Raw genomic sequence first — 21726 nt, forward strand, 5'->3', positions numbered from 1 at the left:
CTCAGTAGGCGACGGTACCTATGAATACACGCATATAAAAAGACTGTGAACATTTGGATAATGGAAGCAAATTGGATTTTTTTTTTAAATTGTGTGCTGGATCTGAACTGAATCAGGAAAATTTAATTTTGACGTTAGTGTCCCTTTAATGAAAATTAACATCTGTTATATATATATTGCTTTATTTTGCTGTAAAATTCAATTGTTTACTGTCCCTAAATCCCTAGAGAAGTTGAAAATCAACTTCTGCTGCAAACCTGCATTAAAGGGACACTGAACCCAATTTTTTTCTTTTGTGATTCAGATAGAGTATGCAATTTTAAGCAACTTTCTAATTTACTCCCATTATCAAATTGTCTTCATTCTCTTGGTATCTTTATTTGAAATGCAAGAATGTAAGTTTAGATGCCGGACCATTTTTGGTGAACAACCTGGGTTGTCTTGCTGATTGGTGGATAAATTCATCCACCAATAAAAAAGTGCTATCCAGAGTTCTGAACCCCAAAAAAAGCTTAGATGCCTTCTTTTTCAAATAAAGATAGCAAGAGAACGGAGAGAAATTGATAATAGGAGTAAATTGGAAAGTTGCTTAAAATTGCATGCGCTATCTGAATCAGGAAAGAAAAAAAAAATTGGGTTCAGTGTCTCTTTAACCAGCCACATCTCATTTAATTGTTTTTAGCCAATTAATACTAGGTGTAACTGAACTTGTGTCCTGCTCTAAGCAATAACTGTGTAGTATGAGGTTCAAGGAACTTGCAGTATTTATTGCCATACCTAGGTTACATTATCTTGTCTCTCTAGCATAGATAAACATATAGTTACAGGAAAGGAAAAAATTGTATGAAGCAATATGGAAATCTCTCTCTCTCTCTCTCTCTCTCTCTCTCACTCTCTCTCTCTCTCTATATATATATATATATTATTTTTATGTATATTGCAATATTGTTTCATAATTTATTTATGGTGAATTAAATAAGTTTTTTTATGGTTGTGTAAGACATAAAGCTTTAAAGATAAGTGCACTGCCACCCCTGTTCTTACCAGTTCAATGAAACCAGGAGAATCATACTGATAGTCCAATCCAGGTTCTATGATACCAGGGAAATTTGGAGATACTACGTCACTGTCTCCATCTCCAGAGAGGACTGTGGACGCTGAGAAAGATGAGGTGTCATTTTCCATAACAGCAGAATCTACCCAGTCATCTGCCTCAATATGGTCCAAACTTTCCTCATGCGGCATCTTCACTATAACAGTTGGTGGAGCTTCTGAGAATGGCACTTCACTCTCTAGATCGTCAGGAAAGTAAGGCAAAGAAGGAACATTCATTGACTCAGTACTGGTTGAGATGGATTGGACAGGAGAAGTAATCTCCTCTGGAGTAGGGAGAACTGTTGTATGAACTAATGTGGTTTCACTTTCATCATCATAAACCGTTGGTGCAGGAGCAAGAGGAGGCATGGTAGCAACATTTGAAGTGGTTGGACTCTCATTGGTCGAAAGATCCAAAAAGTCATCTTTCCCAGGAGTAAGGGCAAGAAACGTATTTTCTGTTGTAGGTGGGTTTGTAGGTAGTTCCAAAGACTCAGTGGTCAAGCTTATTGTAGGGATAGAGTTTGGCTCTTCTGTTGAAAGTTGCGTTATAATTTCTGGAGTTGTATCCTCGGTGGTGACGTCAATTGTAGTAGGTTGTGTCTGTGGAATAGTGCTTGGTTCTGTAGTAGGTACTGTGGTAGTATGCAGCAAAGTGGTTGGCACAGTGGTAGGGACTGGCGTAGGTGTGGTGTCAACGATAACTATAGTTGTACTCGTAGTGGTAGGTGTAGTGGTTTCTGGGACAGGAGTGGGACTTGTTTCAGGATGGGTGGTCAAAGGAGCAGTTGTAGTTTGTGACTCTGTAGTTATCTCAGGGGGGACAGATGGTTCTGGAACTGGAATTTGAGTCTGGCATGGAAAACAAAACAGAATATAGATCTATTTAATAGGTTGTGTATAGACAAAATAACAAGTAAAATGCACGTTGGGGTTAAACAAATAATAGAAAAATTCAACATTTAGCTTCTCAACATCTCTGAAGAAGCAGAAGTGTTTATGGAGAAATTTTAATGCAATAATAAAATACTATATTGTCCTTTAGTAACTGTGCTAACTCTTGCAAAGGTACATCAAGGTCTATATCTTGCACATGACATCTGTGAGAGATATGCCTTGATTGGACAATTTAGGACTATAGTAATTGACTAATCATGGGCACCCACAAGGGGGGACTATAGTTTAAACAGGAAAACAAAGGAATAGTTTTGCTAGGAGACACCTATCTGCAGTCAGTTTATTGCAGATGTTCACTAGAGGACTTTTAAAAAAAATCATGTGACCATAGAACCTAAGTTTTGCAATGTCTGCTTCCTTATCTAGCAGTAGGCAGTAGCTACACTTGTGCTCATTTAGCAAAATAAATAGTAAGTTGTTTGCTGTTTTTTTAATGCAATCTGTTTTTTATGTTCACTTTGATTTAAAATATTAGTGTTTGCTAAATGAGCACTGTTTCAGGAGCCAGTCAGGAGTGAAACGGGCATGTAAGTGACAAATTACCAGCTTTGTCCTGAGCAAGCTTAAATGACCACTAAATACAGTTGTATTGAATAATTATCAAATACACAATACAAAGACAATGCAATAGAACTAATTTTGAATTTGAAATGAGCAGTAGAATATTTTCTGGCAAATTTCAGATTTAATACATTTTCCCTCCCCCTGTATCATGTGACAACCATCAGCCAATCACAAAATGCATATACCTATATACTGGGCACTTTTGCACCTGCTCAGTAGGGGCTGGTGCCTCAGAAAGTGTGCAAATAAAAACAATGTGCATGTTTTAATAATGGAAGTGTATTGAAAGGTTTGTTTTTTTTCAAATAACTTGCTTTATCTGAATCATGAAACTTTAAATCTGACTTTAGTGTCTCTATAACTATATGTTACCAAGGGACATTCTTATACTAATAAATTGGTCTAACATTTATTTTTTAATTGCAGTAACCACACTTTTAATAAGAAACTGAGAAAATGAATTTGTGATAAGAATCACTTAATTTGCATATTCCTAATTATCTCAGAAGTGGGCAATAAACATACGCTTTGGTCTTTCTTTATCCTTTGTATAATCTGTCCCCAGTTTTAATTCCCGTTACTGATGGAAGAAACCAAACCTTTGAGATCTTAACATATGTAACATACTTTAACTCACTTGACATATTATTTCAAATCTGAGATATAATTAATTGTCTTTTGTACTTTATAGAATTTCTTAGTGATCTGACTGGAAATAAAATTTAAAGGGGCAGTTAAAGGGACATTAAACTCAACATTTTTCTTTCATGATTCAGGTAGAGAATATAATTTTAAATAACATTCCAATTTACTTCTATTATCTAATTTGCTTCATTCTTTAGCTATCCTTTGTTTAAGAAATATAAATGCACATGGTTGAGCCAATCACATGAGGTATCTATGTGCAGCCACCAATCAGCAGCTACTGAGCCTATCTAGATATGCTTTTCAGAAAAAGAATATCAAGAGAATGAAGCAAATTAAATAATAGAAGTAAATTAGAATGTTGTTTAAATTGTATTCTCTATCTGAATAATGAAAGAAAAAAAAAGGAAATTTATGCTTACCTGATAAACTTATTTATTTTACGATATGACGAGTTCACAGATTTCATCCTTACTTATGGGATTACACCTCCTGGTCAGCAGGAGGAGGCAAAGAGCACCACAGCAGAGCTGTATATATAGCTCCTCCATTCCCTCCCACTCCAGTCATTCGACCGAAGCCAAGGTGCTGAGGTGACTGAAGTTTAACAAATATAAAAACCTGTCTGAAGAATTGACAGGGCGGCCGTGGACTCGTCATATCATAAAAGAAATAAATTTATCAGGTAAGCATAAATTTCCTTTTCTTTTACAAGATATGACGAGTCCACGGATTTCATCCTTACTTATGCGATACAATACCAAAGCTATAGGACACGGATGAAAGGGAGGGACAAGACAGGAACCTAAACGGAAGGCACTACTGCTTGAAGAAACTTTCTCCCAAAAACAGCCTCAGATGAAGCAAAAGTATAAAATTTGGAAAATTTGGAAAAAGTGTGAAGAGACAACCAAGTTGCAGCCTTGCAAATCTGTTCAACAGAAGCATAATTTTTAAATGCCCATGAGGGAGCCACAGCCCTAGTAGAATGAGTCGTAATTCTTTCAGGAGGCTGCTGTTCAGCAGTCTCATATACAAAACGGATGATACTCTTCAGCCAATAGGAAAGAGAGGTAGCCGTAGCTTTCTGGCCCCTACATTTCCCAGAAAAAAGAACAAATAATGAAGATGATAGACGAAAATCCTTAGTCGCCTGCAAGTAAAACTTCAGGGCACGAGCCACGTCTAATTTATGTAACAGACGCTCCTTCTTAGAAGAAGGATTAGGACACAAGGAAGGAACAACAATTTCCTGATTAATATTCTTATTAGAAACATCCTTAGGAAGGAAACCAGGTTTGGTACGTAAGACCACCTTATCAGAATGGAAAATAAGATAAGGAGAATCACATTGTAAAGCTGAAAGCTCAGAAACTCTGCGAACATTAAGAACTAAATTCAAACTCCAAGGACGAGCAATTGGTCTAAACACAGGCCTGATTCTAGTTAGAGCCTGACAAAAAGATTGAACATCTGGAACATCTGACAGACGTTTGTGTAACAGAATAGACAAAGCAGAAATCTGTCCCTTTAAGGAACTTGCTGACAACCCTTTCTCCAAACCTTCTTGGAGAAAAGATAAAATCCTGGGAATCCTAACCCTACTCCATGAGTAGCCCTTGGATTTGCACCAATAAAGATATTATGCCATATCTTATGGTAAATCTTTCTAGTAACAGGCTTACGTGCCTGAATCAAAGTATCAATGACCGAATCAGAGAACCCTCGCTTAGATAAAATCAAGCGTTCAATCTCCAAGCAGTTAGTTGCAGAGAAACTAGATTTGGGTGATGGAAGGGTCCCTGAATGATAAGGTCCTGCCTCAATGGAAGCTTCCACGGTGGCAGAGAGGACATGTCCACCAGATCCGCATACCAAGTCCTGCACGGCCACGCAGGAGCGATTAGAATTACCGAAGCCCTCTCCTGTTTGATCCGTGCAATCACCCAGGGAAGGAGAGCAAACGGTGGAAACACATAAGCTAGGTTGAACGACCAAGGCACTGCCAAGGCGTCTATCAGTTCGGCCTGAGGATCCCTTGACCTGGATCCGTATCTTGGGAGCTTGGCATTCTGACGAGATGCCATCAGATCCAATTCTGGTCTGCCCCACCTGAGAATCAGAGCGGCAAAGACCTCCGGATGCTGTTCCCATTCCGCCGGATGAAACGTCTGTCAGCTCAGAAAGTCTGCTTCCCAGTTGTCCACTCCTGGGATGTATATTGCTGACAGATAACAAGAGTGAGCCTCCGCCCACGAATTATCATGGATACTTCTGTCATCACTAAGGAACTCCTTGTTCCTCCCTGATGATTAATGTAAGCCACAGTCGTGATGTTGTCCGACTGAAACCAGATGAATTTGGCCAAAGCCAACTGAGGCCAAGCCTGAAGCGCATCGAATATCGCTCTTAACTCCAGAATATTGATTGGGAGTAGAGACTCCGACCGAGTCCACACACCCTGAGCCATCAGGGAATTCCAGACTGCACCCCATCCTTGTATACTGGCATCCGTTGTCACTATCACCATTGAGGGTCTGCGGAAGCACATCCCTTGGGACAGATGAACCTGTGACAACCACCAAAGAAGAGAGTCTCTTGTCTCCTGATCCAGATCTATCTGAGAAGACAAATTTGCATAATCTCCATTCCACTGTCTGAGCATGCTCAGTTGTAGAGGCCTGAGATGAAAACGAGCAAACGGAATGATGTCCATTGCTGCCACCATCAATCCAATTACCTCCATGCACTGAGCCACTGAAGGCCGAGGATTGGACTGAAGGGCTCTGCATGTATTCAGAATCTTTAACTTTCTGACCTCTGTCAAGAAGATTTTCATGGATACAGACTCTATTAGAGTTCCCAGGAAAGGAACCCTTGTCTGTGGAGTTAGTGAACTCTTTTCTAGATTCACCTTCCACCAGTGAGTCCTTATAAAGGACAGAACCATGTCGGTATGAGACTTTGTCAGTTGATAAGACGATGAATGGATCAGAATATCATCCAGATATGGCGCCACTGCAATGCCCTGCGGTCTGAGAACCACCAGAAGAGACCCTAGAACTTTCGTGAAGATCCTGGGTGCCGTGGCCAGCCCGAAGGGAAGAGCCATGAACTTAAATGTTTGTCCAGAAAGGCAAATCTTAGGAACTGGTGATGATCTTTGTGGATAGGAATGTGAAGGTATGCATCCTTTAAATCCACGGTAGTCATATATTAACCCTCCTGGATCAATGGAAGAATTGTCCGAATAGTCTCCATCTTGAAGGATGGGACTCTGAGAAACTTGTTTAGACTCTTAAGATCTAAAATGGGTCGGAACGTTCCCTCTTTTTTGGGAACCACGAAAAGATTTGAGTAAAATCCCTGCCCCTGTTCCATAATTGGAACGGAACAAATTACTCCCATAGTGGAGAGGTCTTTTACACAACGTAATAATGCCTCTCTTTTTATCAGGTCTACAGACAATCGTGAAAGAAGGAACCTTCCCCTTGAGAAGGAATTTTTGAACTCCAGCTGATACACTTGAGACACGATTTCCAGTGTCCAGGGATCCTGAACGTCTCTTATCCAAGCCTGGACAAAGAGAGAAAGTCTGCCCCCTACTAGATCCGGTCCTGGATCGGGGGCCGCCCCTTCATGCTGTCTTGGGAGCAGCAGCAGGCTTCTTGGGTTGTTTACCCTTGTTCCAAGCCTGGTTGGGTCTCCAGACGGACTTGGCTTGGCAAAATTCCCTTCCTGTTTAGCGGAAGAGGCAGAGGGGACTCCCTTGAAATTTCGAAAGGAAAGAAAATTACTCTGTCTACCCCTCTGCTTAGAAGTCTTATCCTGAGGTAGGAGATGACCCTTACCTCCCGTAATGTCAGAAATGATCTATTTCAAGTCAGGCCCGAAAAGAGTCTTACCTTTGAAAGGAATAGCCAAAAGCTTGGATTTAGAGGACACATCCGCAGACCAAGATTTTAACCATAAGGCTCTGCATGCTAAAATGGAAAATCCTGCATTCTTAGCCTCCAATTTGGCGATCTGGAAAGCGGCATCCGTAACAAAAGAATTCGCCAACTTAAGGGCCTTAATCCTATCCATTATTTCCTCTAAAGAAGTCTCAGTCTTAAGAGACTCTTCTAAGGCATCAAACCAAATGCGGCCGCAGTTGTAACTGGGACAATGCAGGCCGTCTGTTGTAATAGAAACCCTTGATGAATAAGTAGTTTCTTTAGAAGACCCGACAACTTTTTGTCCATAGGATCTTTGAAAGCACAACTGTCCTCAATAGGGATAGTCGTACGCTTAGCCAGGGTAGATATAGCTCCCTCCACCTTAGGGACCGTCTGCCAAGAATCCCAAACGGTGTCAGCTATAGGGTACATTTTCTTAAAGGTAGGGGAAGGTGAAAACGGAATACCCGGTCTTTACCATTCCTGTGTAATAATATCCGAAATTCTCTTAGGAACCGGAAAAACATCAGAATAAGAAGGGACCTCTAAGTATTTGTCCATCTTACACAAATTCTCTGGTGGTACCACAATAGAGTCACAATCATCCAGAGTCAGCAAAACCTCCCCCAACAACAGACGGAGGTGTTCAAGCTTAAATCTGAAGGACATTACGTCCAAATATGTCTGGGGTAATGCACTTCCTGAATCAGACAATTCCCCGTCAGATAGAGCCTCCCTACCTCCCACTTCAGAGCCCTGGGAGTGTATATCGGAGATCGCCATCAAAGAGTCAGAAGTCGCCTGGACCACCTGGTCCGCTCTACTACTACGTTTGCCTTGCAACACTGGCAACTTAGACAAAACTTCTGTAAGAGTAGATGACATAACTGCCGCTATCTCCTGCTGAGTAAATGAGGTGGACGCAGTTGACGACGCCTGAGCGGGTGTTAAAGGCTGTGACGCTTGGGGAGAAAGTAGCGGCATACCCAGAGTCTCATCAAGCTGTGAAGCATCCTTAGAGCTATTTGCATTAAAGAAAATTTGTTCTTTAAACTGTAGGGCCCTCTCAGTACATGAGGGACAAAAAGTAAGAGGGGGTTCCACATTGGCAGCTAAGCACATAGAACAAGTCTGTTCCAGCAGGTCAGCCATGTTAAACAGAAAAACAAGAGCAATATTGGTCGTGTCAGATATATGAAATAACAAAAAAAAAAGTACTGTGTCTTTAAATTTGAAAAACGGAACTGTGCCTTTAAATTTTAAAACAACATGAATTTTCCCTGCAAATGTGAAACGATATAAGATTTCAACAATATAAGTTTTCTACTGCAAATGTATAATAACAAGTAATATGCAGGTGCTATAACAAGATATATTTACATCGTTAGGTATTATAGTCCTTCTGACTAAAATTAACCCCTGCACCAAACCACAGCTCCGCTGTGGCGCCTACCTCACACCAACAAGATGTCCAAGAAGCGCTGCCTAAGTCCGCTTGCGAGTAAGTCAAACCAAGCGGACCTAGGAAGCAACAGGAGCTCTGTAATACTCCTCCGTTGCAGAGACTGGAATAACATGTGCGCGGCAAAGCGCGCAAAAGTAAGCCCCGCCCTTTGTGGGCGGTATAGAAAAAAATCAACGTTGCATGAAAATAATCAGTCGGTTAAACCCGACCCGTTTAACAGTCAATGTGTCCCTCAAAACAAACTATTGTCACAAAAATAAAGGTATAATGAACCCTTTTTACCCAATCTTTCTCCAGCGTCAGCCTGCTTATAAGTGTTACTGTTTCTGACCCCATAACGAAAAAACGGATCACATAAGTACACCAACCCACTGCATATTATATAAATAGTATAAGGAGTGAAACAGATAGGGGAATAAAACTTTATTATGCAAGTTAGTTACCCCACTTGTGTTGCAGCAGCTAACGTCCAGTCTGTTCTGAGCTACACTCTCCCCAGAAAACAAAAAGACTGTACATACCGTAGTGCTGATCTGAACCTGTGCCACACGAAGAAGAGGTTTCTTTACATCACCTCCTGTAGGTCTGTGGGGACAAATAGGTCCTTATGTGACATCTTATAAGACCATCAGCAGGGCAGCACCAGCATGGGGAGTGAAGTGATAATGTAGAAAACTCCTCAGTTCCCATTGCTGAAACTTCTGATGCTCCACCCTGAGAAAAAGAGTACTCACTGGCACCATTTGAAAAAAATAAACTCTTGATTGAAGAATCTAAACTAACACCTCACTATTCTAATCAGCCAATAGAATTACAGTAGCTCTTATTCTATTGGCTATTCAAATTAGCCAATAGAATTAAAGTAGTTCTCATCCGATTGGCTGATTTGAATTTGAAGGCTCAAATCAGCCAATAGGAATTCAAGGGATGCCATTTTTAATCGCGTACCTTGAGTTCCTATTCAGTGTACGGCGGAGATCGTATGAAGAGGATCCTCCACGCTCCATGGCTCCGGTCTTCAGTTCCAGCGTCGCCGATCTTCAGTTCATGCATCGCCGGTCTTCAGTTCCAGAGAGGACGGTCTTCAGCTCCTCGGTCATCAGTCTTCAACCCTCCGCTCCGCGCCGGCTAGTTCCTGGAAGAAGAAGAGGTCGCCGCCTGGAAGAACACTTCTCCACCTGGAACAGGACCTTCTCCGCCAGTCTTCAGGACAGGTAAGGACCACTTGGGGGTTAGACTTAGGTTTTTTTAAGGGGGGATCGGGTGGGTTTTAGAGTAGGGGTGTGGGGGTGGTGGGTTGTAATGGGGGGTTGTTCTTTTTTTTACAGGTAAAAGAGCTGATTACTTTGGGGCAATGCCCCGCAAAAGGCCCTTTTAAGGGCTGGTAATAGAGCTGATTACTTTTTTAATTTAGTTTAGGGAAATTTTATTATTTTGGGGGGCTTTTTTATTTTATTAGGGGGCTTAGATTAGGTGTAATTACCTTAAAATTCTTGTAATCTTTTTTTATTTTTTGTAATTTAGTGTTTTGTTTTTTTTTGTAATATAGATTAGTGTATTTTAGTGGAGATAATTGAAGTTTATTTAATTAATTAATTAATGTATTTATTGATAGGGTAGTATTAGGTGTAATAGTAACTTAGGTTAGGATTTATTTTACAGGTAATTTGGTAATTATTTTAATTAGGTAGCTATTAAATAGTTATTAACTATTTAATAGCTATTGTACCTAGTTAAAATAAATACAGTTACCTGTAAAATAAATATAAACCCTAAAATAGCTACAATGTAATTATTAATTATATTGTAGTTATCTTAGGGTTTATTTTATAGGTATTTAGATTTAAATAGGAATAATTTAGTTAATATTATTAATATTATTTAGATTTATTTTAATAATAATTAAGTTAGGGGGTGTTAGGGTTAGACTTAGGTTTAGTGGTTAATATATTTAATATAGGTGGCGGCGGTGTAGGGGGATTAGATTAGGGGTTAATAAATTTAATATAGGTGGCGGCGGTGTAGGGGGCACACATTAGGGGTTAATAAATTTAATATAGGTGGCGGCGGTGTAAGGGGGTCAGATTAGGGGGTAGTACATATAATATAGGTGGCGGCGGGGTAGGGGGCTCACATTAGGGGTTAATATAGTTAAAATAGGTGGCGGCAGTGTAGGGAGATCCCATTAGGGGGTAAGACATTTAATGTAGCTGGCAGCGGGGTCCGGGAGCAGCGGTTTAGGGGTTAATATATTTATTATTAGGAGTGAGAGGGGGGTATACGTGTCGGGTTATTTTTGGGTGGCGTGTTAGACAGTAACGGGAGATTTTATACTTTAGTTAGTTTTTTTTATGCGGCGGCAGTTTCTAAAGTGCCGTAAGTCACTGGCGACTCCAGAAATTTGTACTTACGCTTATTTCTGGACATCGCTAGTTTGTCCGACTTACGGCACTTTAGGAACTGTTGGTGCCGTATATGTGATAGGTCGCTCTGCGAGATGAAACTACGGGCCTGCGCCGTATATATTGGATCGCGCACTGGGTGTTTTTATACTCAGGACAAAATTTTGGATCTATTTAGCAGTTTTTTTTATTAACTTTTGTAGATGAATAAAAGATCTTCCAAGTAAAATGAAAAAAACATGTTTTTTTTTCAAATTTTCACCATATTTTATTATTTTTTTAAAAGTAAATTATATGACATGATACAAATAATGGTATGTAAAGAAAGCCCTTCTTGTCCTGAAAAAAACCCAAAATATAATTTGTATGGGAACAGTAAATGAGAGAGAGAAAATTACAGCTAAACACAAACCCCTTTAAAAGTGTTAAAACAGCTCTGGTCCTTAAAGGGTTAATATAATTGTGTTGGTTATGCAAAACTGGGGAGTGGGTAATAAAGGGATTATCTATCCTTTTAAACATTTATAATTCTGGAGTAGACTGTCCCTTTAAAGGAGGACATGTAAAACAGTGAAGGACTTACCAGCTTGTTGTATATGATGCTGCCCTCTTCACAGGTTGCTTTATGGGTACACAGATGCTGCTGGATGCACCAGTTACAACCCCAGTCACTATTCACACACCCGCGGCACCTGGATAATAAGCACAGCCAGTGAGCTCAAACTAATTACAAACACACATGCTTAATGGGACTTTACTGTAAGCCTGTACTAATTTTAACATGCCAGCCAAATGTGAAAACTTCATGAGTACATTTTTACCTTGTTTGCTGCAATTTTTTTCAATGGCCAAACTCCCTTCACCACTTGGTATCTGGAGGAGCCAGTCTGTACTTGTTATAGGAGTAGAATTTAAAAAACCAAATTGCTTTATTCCAATATTGTGACGTTTCAGGGTTTTTACCCCGTCTTCAGATATATACATATATGTATATATACAGTATATAGATATACCAAAATTCCATCAGATATATGTAGAAATATCTATTTATGAATAAATATAATATATTCTGCTATGTGAAGAAAATCGTAAAATGAAATTCGCATTCCCATTGCATGAAAGCTTTGCTCTCACAAGAGCGCACTTCCATAGGCTCCAATGGGTGCCTTGTTCTCACACGGTGAGACACGGCAGACAACCTTGCACAGCGAAGGTGTTCCATCCCGGAGCAATGGACAACAAATTTAAATATATATGTATATAAATATATACATATTTATCTATGTGTTTATATGTGTATATACACATATTAACACATAAATATATATGTATATAAGCATATTCATATATATTTACAGGGAACACATAGTTCCCCTTAGACCACAATGTAAAGGCACTTTTCAGTGCCATTTTTTTAACTTCCCACATCCCCTCACTTTAATCCCTCATAACTGCTTCTTGCAGTTATTTTGTTAAAAAAATAATAAAATAAAAATGTTTCTTTACTTAAAACTAAAACACACTTTATTTTTAAAGCAATTGGGGGATATTTTGAAAATTAACCAGAGCGCTGATCTCTGGTTAATTTTCAGACCACTAATTGCTACCGCGGGTTCATGGTAGCAATAACCAGCCACTTTTAACGGCAGGTTATTTATAGCACACCTGTTAATGGGCTAATTCGATAAATTAGCGCTCCACATGTAATCTAGCCCATAATGTAACACTGTTGGTTTTCAATATTATTATTATTTGTTTTGCTAATGTCTATTTTAGTACACATATTTTAAAACAATGCAAGATAATCTAGGAGGTCTATAAATATTGTATTTATCTCTCCCAGCTCTGGTGGGAGATGAATTGTATGAAAAAGCCTGTACACAGTACTTACGGAGCTGACTTTAAGAGTTGTACTACTGCTGTGCAGTCATAAAATGTAAATTCGGTAATGGATATTACAACTTCCCCAAACTGAAGAAGCAACTTCACTTGTATGTGATCTAAAAGCAGACAAAAGAGTGATGTTACTAACAAGTACATGCATCAGTGCGACTAGCGAGCAACATATATAGGAAACTAGCGAGCAACATCTATAGGAGACTAGCGAGCAACATCTATAGGAGACTAGCGAGCAACATCTATAGGAGACTAGCGAGCAACATCTATAGGAGACTAGCAAGCAACATAGCAACATCTATAGGAGACTAGCGAGCAACAGACTAGCGAGCAACATCTATCGGAGACTAGCGAGCAACATCTATAGGAGACTAGCGAGCAACATCTATAGGAGACTAGCGAGCAACATCTATAGGAGACTAGCGAGCAACAGACTAGCGAGCAACATCTATCGGAGACTAGCGAGCAACATCTGTAGGAGACTAGCGAGCAACATCTATAGGAACCAACAGATCAATGTCTATTGCCAGAAGCCAGGTTACAATAAAAAGGTAAAATATAATTAAAAATAGAGATGGGTAAGTACCAACCTTTTTTATGTTTGATACGGATGCCTATTTTTGAGTTTCAATAGAGGATTTGTCATATCAAATTTCCCAAATATATTTTATAAAGTTAAAAAAAAAAAAATGACATAAAAGTACATAACAATGCAAAATAAAACGTGTTGTATTTTTGTACTGTTGTTTACATCTAGCAGTAAGCTTAAGTTGCAATGCACTACTGGGAGCTAGCTGAACACATCTAGGGAGCCAATGACAAGAGGCATATAGGTGAAGACACTCAGCAGCTAGCTCTCAGTATTATATTGCTACTTCTGAGCCTACCCAGGTAGGCTTTAAAAAAACAAAAGGATATCTAGAGAATGAAGTAAATTTGGTAACAGGAGTAAAATGAAAAGTCTCTTAAATGGACATAAAACCCAAAGTGTCTTCATGATACAGATACACCTTCTAATTTACTTCTATTATCAAATTTTCTTTGTTTTATTCTTATTCTTTGTTGAAAAGCAAGAAGGTAAAGTTCAGGAGTGTGCACGTGTCTTCAGTACAGTATGGCAGCAGTTTTGTAACAATGTTATATATTAGCACTAGATGGCAGTGTTATTTCCTGTCATGTAGTGCGCCAGACTTCTGCTCGCTACCTATACAGATATCTCTTCAACAAAGAATAACAAGAAAATGAAGCTAATTTGATAATAGAAGTAAATTGGAAACTTTTTTTAAAAAAAATTGTGTTCTCTATCTCAATCATGAAAGAAAAATTTTGTGTTTCATGTCCCTTTAAAATTTAATGAAGGTTTAAACTTTGATATTTTTTCCCTTGATGTCTATTCTAAACTTGTAGTATTCTACCTTCTTTTCCTGGGATAAATTCTCTGTGATTCTTATACAGTATTGAGTTAGTAGTGTAGCACAAATTATTGGTTATGGAAGCTACAGTTGCTCTGTAGAAATTTGGACTGGATGTTGTAATTTCTGGTATTTTCTTAAAGGCGTGTTTAATACCTTTGTAGCTTGTAGTCATTTGTTAATTTCATGCTTATATTATTTGTCTTCCAATAAACTATTTTAAAAGGTGGACAACCCTTTTTAGTTTTTAATATTCTCGTACACAATTACCACCACAACACTAAGATCTGTGCAAATTCAGATCCTAGTCTGTAAATCCGTCTCCAAAAATGGCAGAATTAGCTTGTGGCCGCCATCGACGGCATTCGGATCAGCCTGAAATAGCCAAATGCAAATGTCTAGTTCACACTAATGTTAGTGAATCTCTTTAGTTATCTGCAGTAACCATTTCAGCACCAGAACTATGTGCACCTCCCAAAGCTAAGAGCTCACACAAACCTAGATTGGGCTGTCTTTTCTGCCACTTCCTGCTATCAGAACTCTCTGGCCATTTTCACATTGATATGAATGCAATCTCATTTATGGCAGAAGCCATCAGCTCATTATCTCTACTTCAGAAGTTGCTCTATTTTTTCAAGCTCACTGACCTGTGCCTGGCTTGATGGCAGGAGCTTTGCTGGGATCCGGGGAAGGACACATAACTCCAGTGTCTGTCCTCACAGCACGGCTCTCATAATCCTCAAAAAAACAAGAGTACGATTCTTCATGCTCCAGTGAAGGTAACTCAGGAATGGAAAGGAAGATCTATGAAAACAGACAAACAGCAGAACTCAACAGAAGAACTGATCATTTTCAAACTGTAAGCACTATGGTTATAGGTGACTAGACAAGTCAGTAGACAATGTCTATCCTGACTGTTAAAAGTAACAGACAGCAGAAGAACTAGACAGTCAGACAAGTAGACAGAGACAGACAGATAGATAGTCAGACCAACCCCTATTCTTTCTGCGTGTGTTTTACAACACATATATTGTCACACGCACACAAACACACATACACGCACAAATACATACATATACACACACATACATATACACACAAATACACACAGTTACATACAAACGCACATACATATACACACGCACACACATACATATACACACACACATACATATACACACACACACATACATATACACACACACACATACATATACACACAAACGCACACACACACACACAGTCACATACAAACGCACATACATATACACACAAATACACACAGTTACATACAAACGCACATACATATACACGCACAAATACATACATATACACACACATATACACACAAATTCACACAGTTACATACAAACGCACATACATATACACACACACATACATATACACACAAACGCACACACACACAGTCACATACAAATGCACATACATATACACACACACATACATACACACACGCACATACATACACACACGCACATACATATACACACAAATACACACAGTTATATACAAATGCACATACATATACACGCACAAATACATACATATACACACACATACATATACACACAAATACACACAGTTACATACAAACGCACATACATATACACACACACATACATACACACACACACAAACAGTCACATACAAACGCACATACAGACAGACATGCATATCTATAAACACACACACACATATATAGAGGCACGGGTGCATAAAAGCACCCACGCATGCAGCCAGTCTTGGTTCGTCTTTTTATATATTAAAGGGACAGTCTACAATAGAATTGTTACTGTTTTAAAAGATAGATAATCCCTTTATTACTCATTCCCCAGTTTTGCATAACCAACACAGTTATATTAATACACTTTTTACCTCTGTGATTAACTTGTATCTAAGCATCTTTTGACAGCCCCCTGATCACATGACTTTTTTATTATCTATTGACTTGCATTTAGTACTGTGTTGTGCTAAATCTTAAATAACTCCTTGGGTGTGAATATGATGTTATCTATATGGTCCACATGAACTAGCACTCCCCTGTTGTGCAAAGCTAATAAAAAAGCATGTGATAAGAGGCTGTCTGTAGTGGCTTAGAAACAGGTAGGAATTTAGAGGTTTAGAAGTTATAAAGTACATTAATATAACAATGTTGGTTGTGCAAAGCTGGGGAATGGGTAGTAAAGGCGTTATCTATCTTTTAAAACAATAACAATGTAAGTGTAGACTGTCCCTTTAAGAACATAGAAAAAAAACAGCAATGAGAAAACAGATTTATGTAATAACTTATGTAATTTCAATTCAATGATCACGATCAAGCGCAGACATAGTGATACATGCAGATACAGGCACAGCCTCCCTATATGCGCTCACATTTCTCTTCTCTTCTTTGCTGATGTTTGCTGGACTCAGGGAGTGCACCGTAAGGCACTGCTGGTTTGAATCATGTGCCCAAAGCCATTGATAACTCTGCTCTGCACGTGCACACTCATGGCGCCTGCTGCATCTGTGAGATTAAATGCAAACATTAAGCTTGGGAGCAGACAGAGGAACAATTACTGTATTAACTATAATCAATGCATGTTTAATAGGTAAAGGACCACTAAACACATTAGAACTGAATAACTGACTAATACACAAAGACAATACAATTCCATTTACTTTAAAGTTGAAAAGAGCAGTAGATTACTTTCCAATGTACTTTTATCATCAAATTTGCTTTGTTCTATTGGTATTCTTTGTTGAAAGCTAAACCTAGGTATGTTCATATGCCTTGAAGGCCGCCTCTTATCTCAGTGCATTTTGACAGTTTTTTCACAGTTCAACAGCACTAGTTCATGTGTGCTATATAGATAACATTGTGTGCACTCCTGTGGGCACTGATTGGCTAAAATACAAGTTTGTAAAAAAAAACACTGAGATAAGGGGCAGTCTACAAAAGCTTAGATACTAGGTAATTACTGTACAGAGGTAAAAAGTATATTAATATAACAGTGTTGGTTATGCAAAACTGGGGAATGGGTAATAATGGGATTATCTATCTTTGTAATTAATAACATTTTTCAAGAAGACTGTTCCTATAATCCAATTTTCCCTCCCCTGTATCATGTGACAGCCATCAGCCAATCACAAAATGCATATTTATATACTCTGCATTCTGCATATGCTTAGTAGGAGCTGGGCACGTGTACCGTCCAAACAGAACTAAACGACAAAATATCAGTAGCCCAACTCACTTGCCATGGAGGACACACCACCCACAGTAGGGGTCCCCAGAAGAAAGACACGAGTCACAGTCAGTGTGCAGAGAACATTCAGACAGGGGAACCTTCATTACCTATAGAAAGAAATTCAAGGTAATGCATTATGTCCCATAGTAATAGGCAACACACTGTAATACATAACAGCTGGAGTCAGAGAGCATGTAGAGGTATTAGCATACTGAGTGTCCTCATGATGAATTGTACAGATGCTTCCTTCTGCGGGGGGGGGGGGGGGCACCCTGGCAGCGATGCAAATGTTACCCTGGTATTGTATAGAGAGAGACTGAGAGAGAAAGAGAGAGACAGAGAGAGAGAGAGAGAGAGAATGATAGAGAGAGATAAAGAAAGAGAGAGAGAGAGAAAGAGAGAGAGATAAAGAGAGAGACAGAGAGGGAGAGAGAGAGAGAGATAAAGAGAGAGAAAGAGAGAGAGAGAGAAAGAGAGAGAAAGAAAAAGAGAGAATGATAGAGAGAAAGAAAAAGAGAGAATGATAGAGAGAGATAAAGAAAGAGAGTGAAAGAAAGAGAGATAAAGAGAAAGAGAGAGTTAAAAAAGAGAAAGAGAGAGAGAGAGAGAAAGAGAGAGAGAACAAAAAAGAGATAATGATAGAGAGATAAAGTAAGAGAGAGAGATAAAGAAAGAGAGAGAGAGATAAAGAGAGAGAGAGAAAAAGAGAGAAAGCGAGAGCAAGGGAAAGAGAAAGAGAGAGCAAGGGAGAGAGAGAGAGAGAGAATGAAAGAGAGAGAGAGAAAGACAGACAGACCCTTTTTCTTGAAGACCGCAGCTCTATATGTTGTCCGCCGGCTCTGAGGCAGCAGACAGAAATCAACTCCATCGAATACGATCAGGTTGATTGACACCCCCTGCTAGCGGCCGATTGGCTGCGAATCTGCAGTGGGCGGGATTGCACCAACGGTTCACAAGAACTGCTGGTGCAATGATAAATGCCGACAGCGTATTCTGTCGGCATTTATCGATGTGCGGCGGACAAGATACGCTACATTGTATCATGTCTGCTCGGACTATGATAAATTGATCCCATGGCCTCCAGAACTGCACACAATACTCAAGATGAGGCCTAACTAATGATCTGTAAAGTGGTTTAAGAACCTTACTATTTCTGCTGCCAATACCTCTACCAAAACAAACAGGTATCCTACTGGCCTTACTCGCTGCAGTACTACATTGTTTACCAAATTTTAAACCATCTGAAATAATAATTCCCATGTCCCATTCCTTATTTGTTCAAACACAAGAGTGCATCTGGAAATTGGGAAGCCAGCTATAGATTTTTCTAGCAGCCTGGGTTAAACAGGCGATGACCCTTTGTATGTTTTTTTATTTTTTTTTATTTGACCCCAGCGGTATCTTACCGTGGACTGAGTCATGACATATAGATGTTTCTCTGCTTGATCAAATAATAGGTCACTGGCTACAGGTGTCTTCGACTGACTGGCAAAATGGTCATACTGAAGTGCTTCCCCATTGCCTCCGATATACACCTGTAAAATACAAACAAAAAGAGTTAAAGGGACATTAAATACCTTGAGATTTTTATACAAAATGTTAAGTTGTGTGCAATGAAATAACTTTGCAATATATATTCATCATTTATTTTGCCCCCCTTTTGTGTAATTCATCTCTGAAAATTGAGCCATCTCTAATTCTAATACTGCACCCCGCTGACTTCCCAAGGCTAACTCTGCTACATATATGTCCCTAACTGATTTTACTAAAAAACAATTCACTTTATACTAACTGACGTGATATGTTTTTCTATAGCAAAACAACAGTTATGTCTTGTAAATTACAAGGTGTTTACTGTCCCTTAAAGACCTTTAGAATCAAACCCCAAACCAATTTCTGGGTCAATCCAAATTCTTTAAAAAAAAAATGTATCTAATGATTTTTCTACAAAATTCTTCTTACAGTTTATTGTAAAAGGGACAGTCAAGTCAAAATTAAACTTTCATGATTTAGGTAGATAACACAATTTTAAACAACTCTCCAATTCACTTCCATTATCTAAATGTGCACAGTCTTTTATTATATACACACTTTCTGAGGCACTACCTCCTACTGAGTATGTGCAAGATTCACAGTATATAAGTATATGCATTTTTATGATTGGCTGAAGGCTGTCACATGATGCATTAGAAAGAAAAATGTAACTAACTTTGACATTTGTTGGAAAAAAATCTACTACTCATTTGAAATTCAAACTAAGTGATTTTGTATTGTCTCTTTATTATGCATTTATTTATTATTCTATTATACTGTGTTTAGTAGTAATTTAACTACTTCTTTCTGTTGGGTTTTCGCCTATTTTTTGATGTTCTGCTCAATCTGCATCTTCTTTTTAGTTTACTACACCAGGTATTACTCCTTATTCACTCACAATAGCTTTCATGACTGACGTTTGTTGAAGACATTTAGAATATTAGCTAATTTTACAAAGTTATTATCATCATTGAAGATGTAAACGAGGAGCAAAATCCACAGATTTAGTATTTTTTTGTTACTTAAAGGGCCATAATACCCAAATGTTTAAACACTTGAAAGTGATGCAGCATAGCTGTAAAAAGCTGACTAGAAAATATCACCTGAACATCTCTATGTAAAAAAGAAAGATATATTGTACCTCAAAAGTTCCTCAGTAGCCACCTCCCATTGTAAAGGATTTCTAAGCAGCATTTTAGTGTGTCTGTCCTAGGACAGCTTAGGGGATGAGCCTCGTGCACTCTCATATTATTTCACCAATCAGGTAAAGGAAGCTTACTATGAAATCTCATGAGAGTTAAGACAAATCTCATGAGATCACAGTAAGAGTTCATGACCTCAGCACTGCTGATGCTGATTGGCTGCTGTTCATTTCTTCATTTTTTTTAATTTTTACCTGCAGCTGGGAGCAGCTGAGTATAACTTTTTACACAGAACTTACTCTGCTGAGCTGAGGAGATTGTGAGGTAAAATATCTTCCTTTTTTACATAGAAATGATCAGGTGATATTGTCCTGTCAGCTTTTTACAGTTATACTGCATCAGTTTCAAGTGATTTAGCATATGAGTATTATGTCCCTTTAAATAAAATATATATTATTTTTCTACAGCTCTGCTTCTGTGTTGATAAAAAGGAATTAGACAAAACATTTTTATCGACTTGGTACCCTGTTAATGTATTTATCAGTTGTAGAGATTAGAAACTGTCTGATTGTGGTTTCAGGGTTAGGAGGATTGGAATGAAAACATCAAAATAATAGAAGGGACTCTGACTTAAAGGGGCAGTATACTGTAAAATTGTTTTTCCCTTAATGTGTTTACAATTGCTTTTTTTTACCAACTGCAGAGTAAAAAATGTATGAGATTAGCTTTTTAAGGTTTATTTGTATATATTAATGCTCGGATTTTGTGTTTTGAAGCCACAACCTAATAAAATGGGTTGAGCTTGTAGGTATAATCAGATCTCATTACTTTATCACATTGTGTACATGTACCTGCTTCTTTAGCTTATATCTGTCCGTAAACCAATCACCAATACTTGGAGAGAACAATGGAAAATTAACATTTTATTACCTTATCTCTGCTATACTCCATTGGGAGTGTTATTTATTCTGCTGGCTGTGTTTACAAAGCTTATCTATAGCTTGGACCTGCGGCCACAAACTTTCAGCATAGGTGGATACCACAAGCTAAATCAACTATTTAAAATGCCAATATAAGGGTAAAGGAGCTACTTGTAAACAATTTAATACACTCCAGCAGGTAAAGTGGATCATTGGGAACAAATTAAAGGGGAGAACATTTTTGAGTAAACTGTCCCTTTAAAGGGAGTCTACGCCAGAATTTGTATTGTTTACAAAAAGATAGATAATACCTTTATTACCCATTCCCCCGTTTTGCACAGAAAACACTGTTATATTTATATACTTTTTACCTCTGTGATTACCTTGTATCTAAGCCTCTGCAGACTGACCCCTTATTTCAGTTCTTTTGACAGACTTGCATTTTAGCCAATCAGTGCTTACTTATAAAAAACTCCACGGGCATGAGCACAATGTTATCTACAGGA

The 21726-nt window shown here is 38.5% G+C and overlaps 1 protein-coding gene across 2 annotated transcripts in view; it reads right to left on the reverse strand.

Annotated features, from left to right (window-relative positions):
* PLXNB1 (plexin B1) overlaps positions 1-21726 on the reverse strand; it is a 337984-nt gene that overhangs the window by 67822 nt on the left and 248436 nt on the right. For both annotated transcript variants that reach the window (XM_053720873.1, XM_053720874.1), the window contains exons 5-11: positions 19032-19160; positions 17632-17732; positions 16769-16901; positions 15022-15178; positions 12958-13066; positions 11650-11758; positions 1045-1947 (exon numbers count right to left, since the gene is read on the reverse strand). In XM_053720873.1, the coding sequence (XP_053576848.1) occupies positions 1045-1947; positions 11650-11758; positions 12958-13066; positions 15022-15178; positions 16769-16901; positions 17632-17732; positions 19032-19160 (1641 nt within the window). The remainder of the gene's footprint in view (positions 1-1044; positions 1948-11649; positions 11759-12957; positions 13067-15021; positions 15179-16768; positions 16902-17631; positions 17733-19031; positions 19161-21726) is intronic.

Source organism: Bombina bombina, chromosome 7 (assembly GCF_027579735.1).
Source record: "Bombina bombina isolate aBomBom1 chromosome 7, aBomBom1.pri, whole genome shotgun sequence".
NCBI lineage: Eukaryota > Metazoa > Chordata > Amphibia > Anura > Bombinatoridae > Bombina > Bombina bombina.